At 38.6% G+C, this 12,752-nt stretch overlaps 1 protein-coding gene across 3 annotated transcripts in view; it reads right to left on the bottom strand.

Moving 5' to 3' along the window:
• Positions 1-10,280: 10,280 nt before the first annotated feature.
• Positions 10,281-12,752, bottom strand: part of MYH15 (myosin heavy chain 15) — a 92,338-nt gene continuing 89,866 nt past the window's right edge. For all 3 annotated transcript variants that reach the window (XM_072614059.1, XM_072614058.1, XM_072614060.1), the window contains one exon: positions 10,281-10,549. In XM_072614059.1, coding sequence (XP_072470160.1) covers positions 10,532-10,549 — 18 coding nt within the window. In that variant the 3' untranslated portion in view covers positions 10,281-10,531. The remainder of the gene's footprint in view (positions 10,550-12,752) is intronic.

Here is a 12,752-nt window from a genome sequence, read left to right as displayed (position 1 = left end):
TTTCCTGGCTTTTAAAGTGGATCTATGCTTCTGGGGCACAGGGGGCTCTGTCCCACTATTCTTGTGTTGAGAAATTGAGGCTTTGTGTATTGTGGCCTCTGGTTGTTTCAGCTAGAGGCTAGAATGCTGTAGCTTACCTGGGGCTGAGCTGGCTGATATGCCAAAGCAGAAGCCAGGTGAAGTCTTTCTGAGTTTCCTCGGAGTTATCCTGGAGCATTAAGTGTGGGGGAGGGTTGGTTTGGCCACAGGAAATCTCCTCTCCTGAGCACAGGCAGGCTCAGTGGTTGGTGAACTAGTATTTGCACTAGTGTCTTCCTTATTCCCCTGTCTGTGCTGAGGCAGGCCTGGGGTCCTGCTGTTGATGATTACAGACTCCACCTCCCTGGGACTGAGGATCTCCTCCCAGTTCACTGAAGTGGGGCTATATGGGACAGCTCTGGTCATGCACTGGTCTCCTTCAGTCACAGTAAGAGAGACACCCCTTTGTGATTTTCCTACCCTCACAGGTTAAGAGACTGTTTACCCCTTCAGCTGATCTTACCATTCCCAGATTTTTCCTGAGGAAATATTCTCTGGGTTTTTAAAGGTCAACAAGACTGGGGGTATAACATTTACCAATCACTCTGCCATCTGGGCACCCAGAAATTCAGGTAGGTGACTTACAGACATTTAATTTGTGGACTGATAGTCTCAGGTGCGGCTGCTGTAATTACCTGGTGTTCTGTGGTTCTCTCTGTCTCAGTTCCACTGGACTCCCATCTTGGGCTGATATGCTTGAGATTCTGCAGTGGTGCTGCTATTTCAGACTGCTCTAGGTTTCCTGTTTGGCTTTGTTATGGTAGGGTCTACACTGGTACAGTCTATACACTGTGAGTTGTGTGTTCCCTCAGCCCCATGCAACAGATCCCTCCCATCGACCTTCCAGTCTGTACTGTGTTGGAATGCCACATTCTATCTCCTACTGGATTTTGCCACTCTAAAATTTATTCAAATTCCCTTTTAGAGGTATCTGAAGGAGTTTGTCTTAGAGCTTAGGTGAGTAGTTGGTCTTACTCCACCATCTTGGCTCCCCACCAAGAGAAACTCTTAAAAAAAGAATAAGAAAATCATATGAATGAAAATATAAAATTAACAATAATAACTGTGAATTCCAATAGCATGAACTCACCTGTAATACGGAAGAGAATTTCCTGAATGCATGAAAATAAGAAAACAAAAATAAGTTGCTTAAAAGAAATTCATTTGAAACATAAAGTTGCACAAAGTTAAAATAAGGGACTGATATAAAATCTGTTATGCTTTACTTTAAGTTTAAAAAGGCACTATAGAAATTATCATGTCAGACAAAATAACAGCAAAAAATACTAGATCTAATTAAAAGAGAGACAAGGAGACAACATTTTGCAGAACTAGGAGGATGATGTATATAATAGAAATAATATTATAAAGACAACTTTCAAAGACTTAGAAATTCTGATCAATATATTTACCAATGAAACATGTTATCCACCTCCAGATAGAAAGGTAATAGATTCACAGTACAGATTGAGACTTTTTTTGATGTAGACATTAGAATAATTTGTTTTACTTAACTATACATGTGAATAGCAAGTTTCATTTTTCTTACTTTCTCAATGAGTAGAAGTGTGAAGGAAAAAATAAAGACCTGGAAATAAAATAAAATTTAATTATTAAAAAAAATTACCACCTCAAATACTAACTGTGTGACTGGGCAAATCATTTAACCTCTCTGGAACTCAATTTATTCTTCTATAAAAGACATATAAATTGCTTAATATATGTAAAGTGATAATATAAAGTGCACTACATAAATGTTAGGACAGCTAGGTGGCATAGTTGATATGGTACCATGCCTGAAGTCAGGACAACTCATTTTCCTTGTTCAAATCTGGCCGCAGACACTTGCTAGCTGTGTGACCCTGGGCAAGTCACCTAATTAACCCTGTTTGCCTCCATTTTTTCATCTGTGAAATGAACTGGAGAAGGAAATGACAAACCACTCCAGTATCTTTGCCAAGAAAATCTCAAATGGAGTCATGAAAAGTCAAATATGAATGAAACAACTGAACAAAAATATAAATGCTAGCTATTTTCATTATTATAGAATTAAAATAATACTTGTATCACAATTAGAACAGTAAGAGCTAAAAGAGAGAAATATAAATCACTGCTCATTAAGTGAGAATGTCCTGAACCAGAAGAATTCATTCTGTAAAATTTGGATTCAGTCAAAAAGCCACACTTAAGGACCTAGAAAACCATATATGGCCTAAGGCTACAGGTTCCTCACCCCTGGTCTAGCTGAAAGATTCACATTTCTTTTCCCTGACCTTTATTTTATTAGGCGCTATTTCCCCTGCCCACCCAAGGATTTGTTAGGGGCAGTCAGGTGACACAGTGGATGGAGTCTCAGAATGGAAGTCAGGGAGACCTGAGTTCAAAAGTAGCCTCAGATACTTAATAGCTTTGTGAGCCTGGGAAACTCATTTAACCTCTGTTTGTCTCAGTTTTTTTTTAATCTGTAAAATGGGGAAAACAATTGCATCAAACTTCCCAAGGTTGCTGTGAGGATCAAATGAGATAATAATTGCAAAGCACTTAGCACAGTTCCTGACACATAGTAAGTGCTATATAAATGTTAGCTGTTATAATTATCTGTTATAAACAGATTCATATGAGCAGGTAAGAAAATGTCATCTTTGATAAAACACATATTCATCTTATGCCACCAGACTTAAGTTAGTTAATCTTATTTAGATCTATGTCAAGTAAGTCTTAGAACTTTCTATGCTCTTTTTCCCATCTCCCCTTGTCCTCTAACACCCCTGCACACACACACAAAATGAAAACTGTGTCATCTATAAGTTTCCCTATGCATTTCAATCATCTTCTCTATGCTCTGTTTTCTACATGCTTTCTTCAGAATGAGGGATTCCATCCCCCCCTTCCAGCTCTTTGCCAAAAGCCTCTTACCCATTACTGCTTTTCCTTTCTAGGCTCTGAACTGTGTGTGTGTTCATCCTTTGTTGCCAAAGAAGACCATGCCATCAGAGAAATAATGACACGACTTGCACTTGACTTTGTTTTGAGTGAGAGAGGGCTGTGCAGGTCACCAGCCTCACTTCTCCTCCAGAGCCATCTGAACCCAGTGACCAGATATTCATCAGGATGACTGCAGATGACCCAGGATGAGGCAATTGGGGTGAAGTGACTTGCCCAAGGTCACACAGCTAGTGAGTGTAAAGTGTCTGAGGTGAGATTTGAACCTGAGTTCTGTCCTTCTAACTCCTGCACCGGTACTCTATCTTCTGCATCACCTAGCTGCCCCAAGGCTCTGAATTAATTGAGAAGAGGGCACTAAACTATCATATAACACTGGTGGATTTTCTTCCTGGTTCTGCATGAGCCCCAAGCTCTTCAGCAAAAGAGGGAATAGATGTAACTGGGGGGAGTCAGAGGCAAGAGAGTAGAGTAAATGTAGTGACTTGCTTGAGCTCTTCCCCAAACCCCAAACCCCTCCCCCCAAACCCCAAACCCCCACTTTAACCAAATTTTAAAGTGGCAGAACCACAAAAATCAGTGAAATAAATTTCCAGTCCAAGACAACTTAGAATGTCAGCAGGAAAGGTTTGTTGCACTAGAATGAGAGAAGAGTACAGTCCAGTACAGGATAGGCCAGCACATACTGGGCCCAAGCAAACCAGGAACAGGCCTTGAGAGGTACTGAATCAGCAGCAGTGTCAGTGGCCAGTAGCTCCTTCCAGAGCGCTCAGCCCACAGATGGTAAGGGGGTAGAACAACTGGTCAGGAGATTACACAGGTCTCTTTGCTAGCACTGAGGCAGGACTGTCGCATTGCCCATATTTGCATCCAGTTCATTGTCCTGGGTGGCAGTCCCAGGGTGACAAGGAGCATTAGCACACCAGAGCTTGCAGGCACAGTGGAGCAGGGACCCCCCTCAAAGTTACAGGGCAGAAAAGAGTGCTTGTGGTCTTTCACAAACTGGAGCACATGCTAGGAAAGTAGTAAACACCTCTCTGTAAATCATATCCTCTTGGAAAAACTGAAAACTTATATGTCCCTAGAAGGATCTCTGAAAACTGTTGCATAAAACCCCTGAAGTTTTGGACAGGGCACCCTCCATGCTGGAAGTAGAGCCCTATTTTAATGAAAATATAATAAATAGTCTGGGAAAATGAGCAAACAACAGATAAAAATTCTGACCATAGAAAGTTACTATTCTGACAAGGAAGATCAAAACATACACTCAGAAGAAGATAACAAAGTCAAAGTTCCTACATCCAAAGCCCCCAAGAAAAATATGAATTGGTCTAAGGTCATGGAAGAGCTCAAAAAGGATTTTGAAAATCAAGAGAGGTAGAGGAAAAATTGAGAAGAGAAATAAGAGTGATGCAAGAAAATCATGAAAAACCAGTCAACAGTTTGGTAAAAGAAACACAAAAAAAATACTGAAGAAAATAACACCTTTAAAAACAGACGAGGTCAAATAGTAAAAGAGATCCAAAAAGTCAATGAGGAGAAGAATGCCTTAAAAAAAGTAGAATTGGAAAAGGAAGTACAAAAACTCACTGAAGAAAATAATTCCTTAAAAATTAGAAAAGAACAAATGGAAGCTAATGACTTTATGAGAAATCAAAGAACAATAAAACAAAACCAAAAGAATGAAAAAATAGAAGACAATGTGAAATATCTCATTGGAAGAAAAGCTGAAAAACATCAAACAAAATTTTTATATTACAATGAATGCTGCTGCCACATTGCAAACCCTAGACTCTGTCAATGCTTCTCTTCTTTTAGTTAGGAGAAAAAAATAAAATTTCAGAACAGGACTAATAAAAGTGTTGGAAACAGATGCGTGATATTTCTCAATGTAAGGCCTGGCTTACTAAAGAGGGTAATAGAGAGGATACATTCAGAGAAGATTAGAAAATTTCTAGGAAATTTTAGGATGTCTTATCCTCTAGAGGTACTATGTTATTTTGTGTTCGCTGGTGTCAGACCCTTTGTGACCCCATGGACCTTTCTAGGCAAAGATACTGGAGTGGTTTGCTATATCCTTCCCCAGTGGATTAAGACAAACAAAGGTTAAATGACTTGCCCAGGGTCATGCAGCTAGTAGGTGTCTGAGGTTGGATTTGAACTCAATTTGAGGCCTAATGTGCTATCCATTGAGCCACCTAATTGCCACCTATGTAATAGCAATGGTAGAAACAATAAAGGCTCTTGCTTCTACTGAGATATAAGAAATTCTGATTCAAAAGTACCTCTCTTCTCAAAAGATAGGGGAGGAGGTAGGAAAAGGATAGACTTCCTCTAACATATAAATGAATCCAACTTGCCTTGGTAGGTGCAAGAACATTCACACCTATTTTCCCACTCTGGTCTATGTGACTAAAGAATGGGACAGGATAAAAAGAAGGGAATTTGATTCTGTCTATTCTTAAGAAGGGGAGGAAGAAAAATATTGGAGGGATAAAATCCCAGAAATAAAAGGTGGGTCCAGTAGCAAACTCCCTCTCACTTCTGTACCATGTCCTCTTGGACTTGTGATCTTACCACTTGAACTGAAACTCATCCTTTGATTGCTCAATCCAATGGTCTTTTCTCAGATCACATTCTTCTCTGAAACTCTAGGTTTTGGTTTTTTGTGTATTTGGTTTTTTGTTTGGGTTTTTTTTTTGATGCTGCTCTCTTAGGCTTCTCCTAGCTATCTGATTATTCCTTCTCAGTGGGCTTCTCTACATCATCATCATCATCAATGTCCCTTCCTCTATTTAAGGATGTGCTGCCAATTTTGTCTAGAACCCTCTTCTTTCTTTAAATCTCTAATCCTTTTCTCCCTCTGTCTGTCTCTGTCTATCTCTCTCTTAGCAGCTCCAATGAGTTTAATTATTTACTCTATTAAAATAATCCTCCCCAATCTACATATCTAGGTCTCAACTTTATGGCACAGAGAGATAGAGCAGCAGGCCTGGATCAGGTAGACTCATTTCCCTGAGTTCAAATCCAGCCTCAGACATTTCCTAGCTGTGTGACCCTGGGCAAATCACCTAATCCTGTTTACCTTGGTTTGCTCACCTGTAAAATGAGCTAGAGAAGGGAATGGTAAACCACTCCAGTATCTTTGTCAAAAAACCCCAAAATGGGGTCACAAAGAGTCAGACATGACTGAGAACTATTGAACCATGACAATAGTAAGCACAACTGGATCATGTCTCTTTCCTGTTCAAAAATATTTAGTATTTTCCCTATTTTCTCCAAGAGAAAACTCAAATTTCTCAGTTGGACGTTTAAAAACCTTTCACAACCTGGCTCTAACCTATCTCTCCAATCTTATTTTCCATTACTCTCCACACATGCTCATCCTTGTAGATCTCATTACATACACTTCTGTCCTTTGTAACCTTTGCACAGGTTCTTTCTCATTCCAGGAATGAGGGAATTCCCATCTCTCAGAATCTCTAGCTCTTTTTGAGGCTCAGATCAGGTGTTGCACAGGGTCTTCCTTTACTATTACTCCAATTGTCAGTGCCTTTCCTAGCCTCTGAAATCACTCTGTATTCACTTGGAATAAAATTTGCATTTCAATATTTGGGTGTACTCACAGTATTATAGATTTTCAGTGTCTGCAGGGATCTCAGAAATCATCTAGTCTAAATTGTACCTGTAATAGAAGCCCTATTCCGTTATACTTAATTCTCTCTGTTTAAGGAAACTCCAATAAATAGGAACCACTCCCTCCCAAGGTAGCCCATTCCACTTTTGGGTAGTTCTAATTTATTATGAAGTCGTGTGTGTGTGTGTGTGTGTGTGTGTGTGTGTGTGTGTATAAAGCCTAATTTTGCCTCTTTGTAACTTGCATCCATTGTTCTTACTCCTCTCCTCTGGAGCCAAATGAAAGACATCTACATGGCAGCTGTGGGTTACTGATTAGGGAAAAAAACCATAAAAATACAGTAATAAATGAAAAGCCAAAAAAACTTGAACTCTGTGAAAAATGGAAACCCACACATGGTGATCTGTTTACAATCATAACTTAGATACTGAATTATTTTTCAGACACTGAGTCATGGCTTAAAATACAATGACCTATGAAAACCAAAACAAAAATGTTATGACCCACAGGTGATCAGTATATGATCCACACACAGACTTATGTTTGGGTATAACATTGAATTAACTCCCAAGCTCATTCCTAAGGAAAAAAGCACAAATATCCACCAATCAGAAGTAATGTATTTTCTAGCTACTCCTGTCTTTGTCAGTTTTTATAATTACCATGGAGATTTTTGGAGTTCTAAGTGGAGATCCACTAAACTGTCTGGCTGTTGTCCCAGATGGTCCCTGTTTTCTAAGTATTCATAGCAATTGATGAAACTACTACACATAATCACTCTAGAGCTCTATGGCCTCTTCCTTTGGTAACAAAAGAACACCCCATGGTTATGGTGGTGTGAGGTACAGGGTTCTCTAACCAGGGGAATTGTGGACCTTACAATAGCCTTTAAAATACTTTGACCTCTATTGTGTTCTCCCTGAGTCTTAGCTTCTCCATGTTAAATATTCCTGGCTGTTTCAAATAGTCTTCATATGGCACGAACTTACGGCACTTTAGCATTCTTTGTTGGGCCCTGCTCTGGATGCTCTTCAGCTTAATGATGGTTTTTCCTAAAATGTGTCACTCATAACTGACCAGAGTACTCCAGATGTGGTCAGACCAGGAAAGTGTGTGGCTCCCAGTTTCTCCTGGACAATATTCAAGGTCCCATTAAACTTTTAGGTTCTCCTTTGCTGTTGTCTCATAGTGGGCTTTCCATCCACTCAAAATTCCAGCTCTTTTGAAACAAACTACCTGCTGTCTAATCATCCCTCTCTCATCATAGCATTATAAGGGCAATTTTTAAAGTCACTTAACTCTTTACATTTATATCTATTAAGTTTCATCTTATTATATCTACCCCCATTCTTTAGCTTGCCAAGAACATATTGAATTATGACTGTTACCTAGTTTATGTCACCTGAACAAAGGATGATCTCTCATTCATAGTTAAAAGGATGAAAAGGATGCCACTTCTGGGGGTTTTATTCAAATCATCATGTAAAACATTAAATTAATTTAAATTATTTAAATTAATTAAAAATTAAATAGCAGAGAGCCATACCCAAATACATAGGTCCCTCAATTGGAAACATCTTGAATCATATGAATCTAGTTTTTACTTCTTCTGAAGCCCAGCAAATTGAGTTCTGAATTCTTCTGATTGCATCATTGCCTAGCAAATATGACTCCACCCTTCCCATAAGGCTATTCAGATGCTTTATCAGATGGTTGAATAAATTATGACATGTGAATATAATGAAATATTAGCATGCTAAAAGAAATGATGAAAAAGAATTTCAGAGAGACCTGAGAAGAAATGGATGAAATAGTACAGAGTGAAGCGAGCAAAACCAGCAGATTGATTCATACTCTCATAACAATATTGTAAAAGCTCTGAAAGTCTTGAGAATGCAGATCAGTGCACAATGGCCAATCATGATTCCAGAGGGCTGATGATTAAGCATGTTCTCCACCTTCTGACAGAGGGGTGATAGACTAAATATGAAGAATGAGTTGCACATTTTATGGAAATGGCCAATGTGGGAAACTGTTTTTCTTTATTACACATATTTGTAACAAAGATTTTGTTTTTATTTTTAATTTTTTTCTCTCTGGGAGGTTGGAGGGAGAGAAAATAAATAATTGTTCATTGAATAAAAAGTTTTAAGAGCATAAAAAACTTGCTAAAAAGTAGGTGCGATATGTATATATATATATATATATATATATATATATATATATATATATATATATATATATATATATATACACACACATTAAATATATGTATGTGTATATATGTATGTATATATATATATATATATATACATACAGTATTCCTATGATTTAATCAGTTTAGCAGTCTATCAAGAAAGAAATAAACTAAATCTGGTATAACCTATGGGCAGCTAGGTATCACAGTGGATAGAATGCTGGACCTGGAGTCAGGAAGACTCATTCTTGTGAGTTCAAATCTGGCCTCAGACACTTCTTAGCTGTGCCTCCCTAGGCAAGTCACTTAACCCAGTTTCCCTTGGTTTCTTTATCTGTAAAATGAGGTGGAGAAGAAAATCACAAACCATTGCAGTATTTTTGCCAAGAAAATTCAAAATGGGATCATGAAGTGTTGGACACAACTGAAATCACTGAACAACCACAACTGGTATGACTTGTTCTTGAAGACTAGCTAGTGCTTTGTGATGACTGCTTCCTTTTCTTAATCACCTTCTACAGTTTTGCCAGGAGTTGACATCAGACTCACTGGTCTTTAGATGGCAGTTTCTATTTTCTTCCTTTTCACAAAAATCAGAACACTTGCCTTCTCCAGTACTGTGGTACTACTTCTGTCCTGTATGATCATTCAGATGTTACTTCAGTTTAAGGGCCTTTTGGTGAAATCTATAAGGCATCAACAAATATGTGGTTTGTCCTAGTAGAATATAAGTTATTTTAGAATGGCATCATTACTGTTTTTGAAGTCCCAACATTTAGTCCCATTAACCAACTAACAAGACAGATTATCATCCCTGCTCTGTAACTTAAAGCCTTGGAAAGTTGACTGAAGCAACTGAGAGGTTAAGTGAACTTTCTCATAGATATATAGATACATATATAGATATATAGATACATAGATATACAGCTAGTATGTGTCAGAAGTGGAACTTGAATTCAAGTCTTCTTGACTCTGAAGTCACCTCTATATCCATTATACTCCTGTTACTACTCATATTGTAATCAGTAGTAGTAGTAGTACTACTACTACTGCTACTGCTACTGCTACTACTACTACTACTACTACTACTACTACTACTACTACTACTACTTGCCATACAATCTTAAGGAAGTATCAACCATGATCCTTTAATTTTTGAAATCTGACATTGCTTTGTTGTTGCTATTGTTGTCTTGGTGGGGAAGGCAAACAGAGTTAAGTGACATGCTCAGGGTCACCCAGCTAGTAAGTGTCTGAGTTCAGATTTGAACTCAGGTCCTCCTGACTCCAAGGCCTTGCTCTATCCACCAAGCCACTTAACTGCCCTTTTTCATTTTGTAGTTATTGTTGTTGGGGAGGAGGGAAGCACTCAGGGTTAAGAGTGAATTCTAGCATTGTGAAGAGAGAGAGAAAAGGACACTGAAGCAAGGTCCAAGATAGCGTGATAGTTTATTTTTATTTAAATTTAGGTTTTAAAGAAAGATGTTCAATACTAGAGGAAATGATGATGTAACAGCGTGATTAAAATTATATGAAAGCGATGGTCTTTGGTATTTAATTTTCAATGTTTTCTCTCCAAACACTCACTTGTTTCAAGTTCAGCTCTGATTGGCAGCCATGTTGCTGGTGGTATTATGGAATCATCTAGAGTATGGCTCTTCTGGAATAGGGAGTGTTTATTCCTCTTCATAAACCTGAAATAGATGGGGTGGGAAATGGGGTATTGTGAACAATAATTGCATTTCTTCATCAATGAAAAGAAAAGAAAAAGAAAGAGGAAGCTTTGTTTCTAACCTGCCCATGCAGGTGGCACAGTGGCACAGTGGCTAAAACATGGGTCTGGAATCAGGAATACCTGAGTTCAAATCTGCCTTAGATACTTACTAGCTCTGTGACCCTGAGCAACTCACTTAACCCTGTTTGACTCAGGTCTCTCAACTATAGAATGAGGATCATAGTAATACCTACTGTTGTGAGGATTAAATGAGGTAATACTTGTAAGCACTTAGCACATACTAAGCATTATATAAACGTTAGTTATTATGATTATTCTGTGTCTACTTTCGAGGATATTTCAATTTAAAACAACAAACTCAGATGATTTTTTTTATTGTTAAGTCAACACCTTAGGTCTTTTCTTTGCATAATAGAGCATTGCCCTTCAGAGATATTTCCTCCTTTCCTGAATCCCATGAGATAAAGGACTTGGAAACTTCTCAAAGTCCACCAAGTCACTACATCCCTGTCAATCTAGCTGAATGATTTTTTCACTTTGGTTTAAAAAAGCTGCAAACTTTTAAGGATTTTTTTCTATGATTGAGAAAGCAGGAAATTCAGCCATCCAATTATGGCCTCTGGAAATTTTCCCCTGGGTGAAGGAATTCTTTCATAAAGGCACCATCATGGTAGACTGGAAAGAGAACTGAGCCAGGAGTCAGGAGACCTAGCTAGACTTACTAATTCACTGGGAAATGGGAAGTCATTTAACTCCTGTTGGCCTTACAACTGGAAGGATCTTAGAGTCGCTGGCAATTTCTATGGCTATGATAGCAGGCATTGAATTTGATGATCTCTGGTTTGAATTCTCCCCACCTCCAAAGTACCATTCCCAGTTTACCAATGGTTGAAAATACCTGTGACTAAGACAAAAACCCTCTAATTGTTTTGAGTCCTTCTATCCCCCTGTCACTGTTGATTTTGTGTTTGAGGGACACACAAGGCATTTCCCCCTAAACAAACTGTGGTAGGCCAGAGCCAGATGTTATGAGGAGCAGGCTCTGTGATGCCCCTAGGTTGGAATAGACAGGATTATAGGCCGTGTTAGAACTAACAAATATGCTAGATTGTAGACCCTGACACATAAGCCGCTAGAGAAAAAAAGGTTTTTGGTTTCATGTATAAAGGAAGGCTTTGCATGAGTAATATAATCCTTGGGATCCCCATTAGCAGATGAAAAGGACCTAATGAGGAGATGCCAGCTAGACCTGGTAGATTTTCCACTCCTTGACAGCTGTACTTGCCACCCCACAGAAGTCACCTCAGGAGAAAAGTTCTGCTCATCAGGCTTATTGGCATATATCTTTGCCTGTTTTGGGCAACCATATTCTTTTTTTTTTCCACTAAATAGTATTTTATTTTTCCAATTACATGTAAAGATAGTTTTCAATATTCAGTTTTATAAGATTTTGAGTTCCAATTTTTTTCTTCCCTCCCTCCCCCCAAGATGGTAAGCAATACGTGTACAATCATAGTAAACATATTTCCATATCAGTCATGAACAACCATATTCTTATAAGCTAAGGAAATCTGCTTTTTATACCCCTGTTTGAGTCAAGTCAGTCATTTATACCACTCCAATATCCAGATGTAGAAGAGTCCTTTGGGCCTCAACAAATGGCATCATGAGGAGTGGTGGTAAAAATGACTCCATTCAAGCAAGGAGAAAAGGGAGATAGAAGATGGGAGAAGGGGGACATTAGCCCATGGCATGTGATAGAACAAGAGGTCTGGGTAGTGTTAGAGAAATCCCATCAGTGGGACAAGATAAGGTGTTTTGTCAAACCTGGGGGGAGGGGTGGAAAATAGATTTAAAAAAGTAAGAGGAACACTGCATGTTTGCAGGAGAGAGAAAATTTTTAATTTGTTTGAAACTTTAGTTTGACTCCTTCAATAACAGAAATAGCTCAAGCAACCTGCCCTGAGTCCCTCTCACCGAGGCTGTTCTATTTTATTTATCTGTTTTCTGTTGTGTAGAATTAGTGCGTGTGCTGTCAATAGTGTCTGTGTGGTCTATGTTTGTTTATCTGGGTAGAGCTGCTTTGTTCTTGTGATATGAGGAGGCAAAAGCAGAAAGGGTAATTAGGAGAAATTAGGATTTTTTTCTTTGCTTTGTTTTAG

This window comes from Notamacropus eugenii, chromosome 5 (genome assembly GCF_028372415.1).
Source record: "Notamacropus eugenii isolate mMacEug1 chromosome 5, mMacEug1.pri_v2, whole genome shotgun sequence".
Lineage (NCBI taxonomy): Eukaryota > Metazoa > Chordata > Mammalia > Diprotodontia > Macropodidae > Notamacropus > Notamacropus eugenii.
The sequence above is the reverse complement of the archived record's forward strand: the minus strand, read 5'-3'. Positions and strand labels throughout refer to the sequence as shown.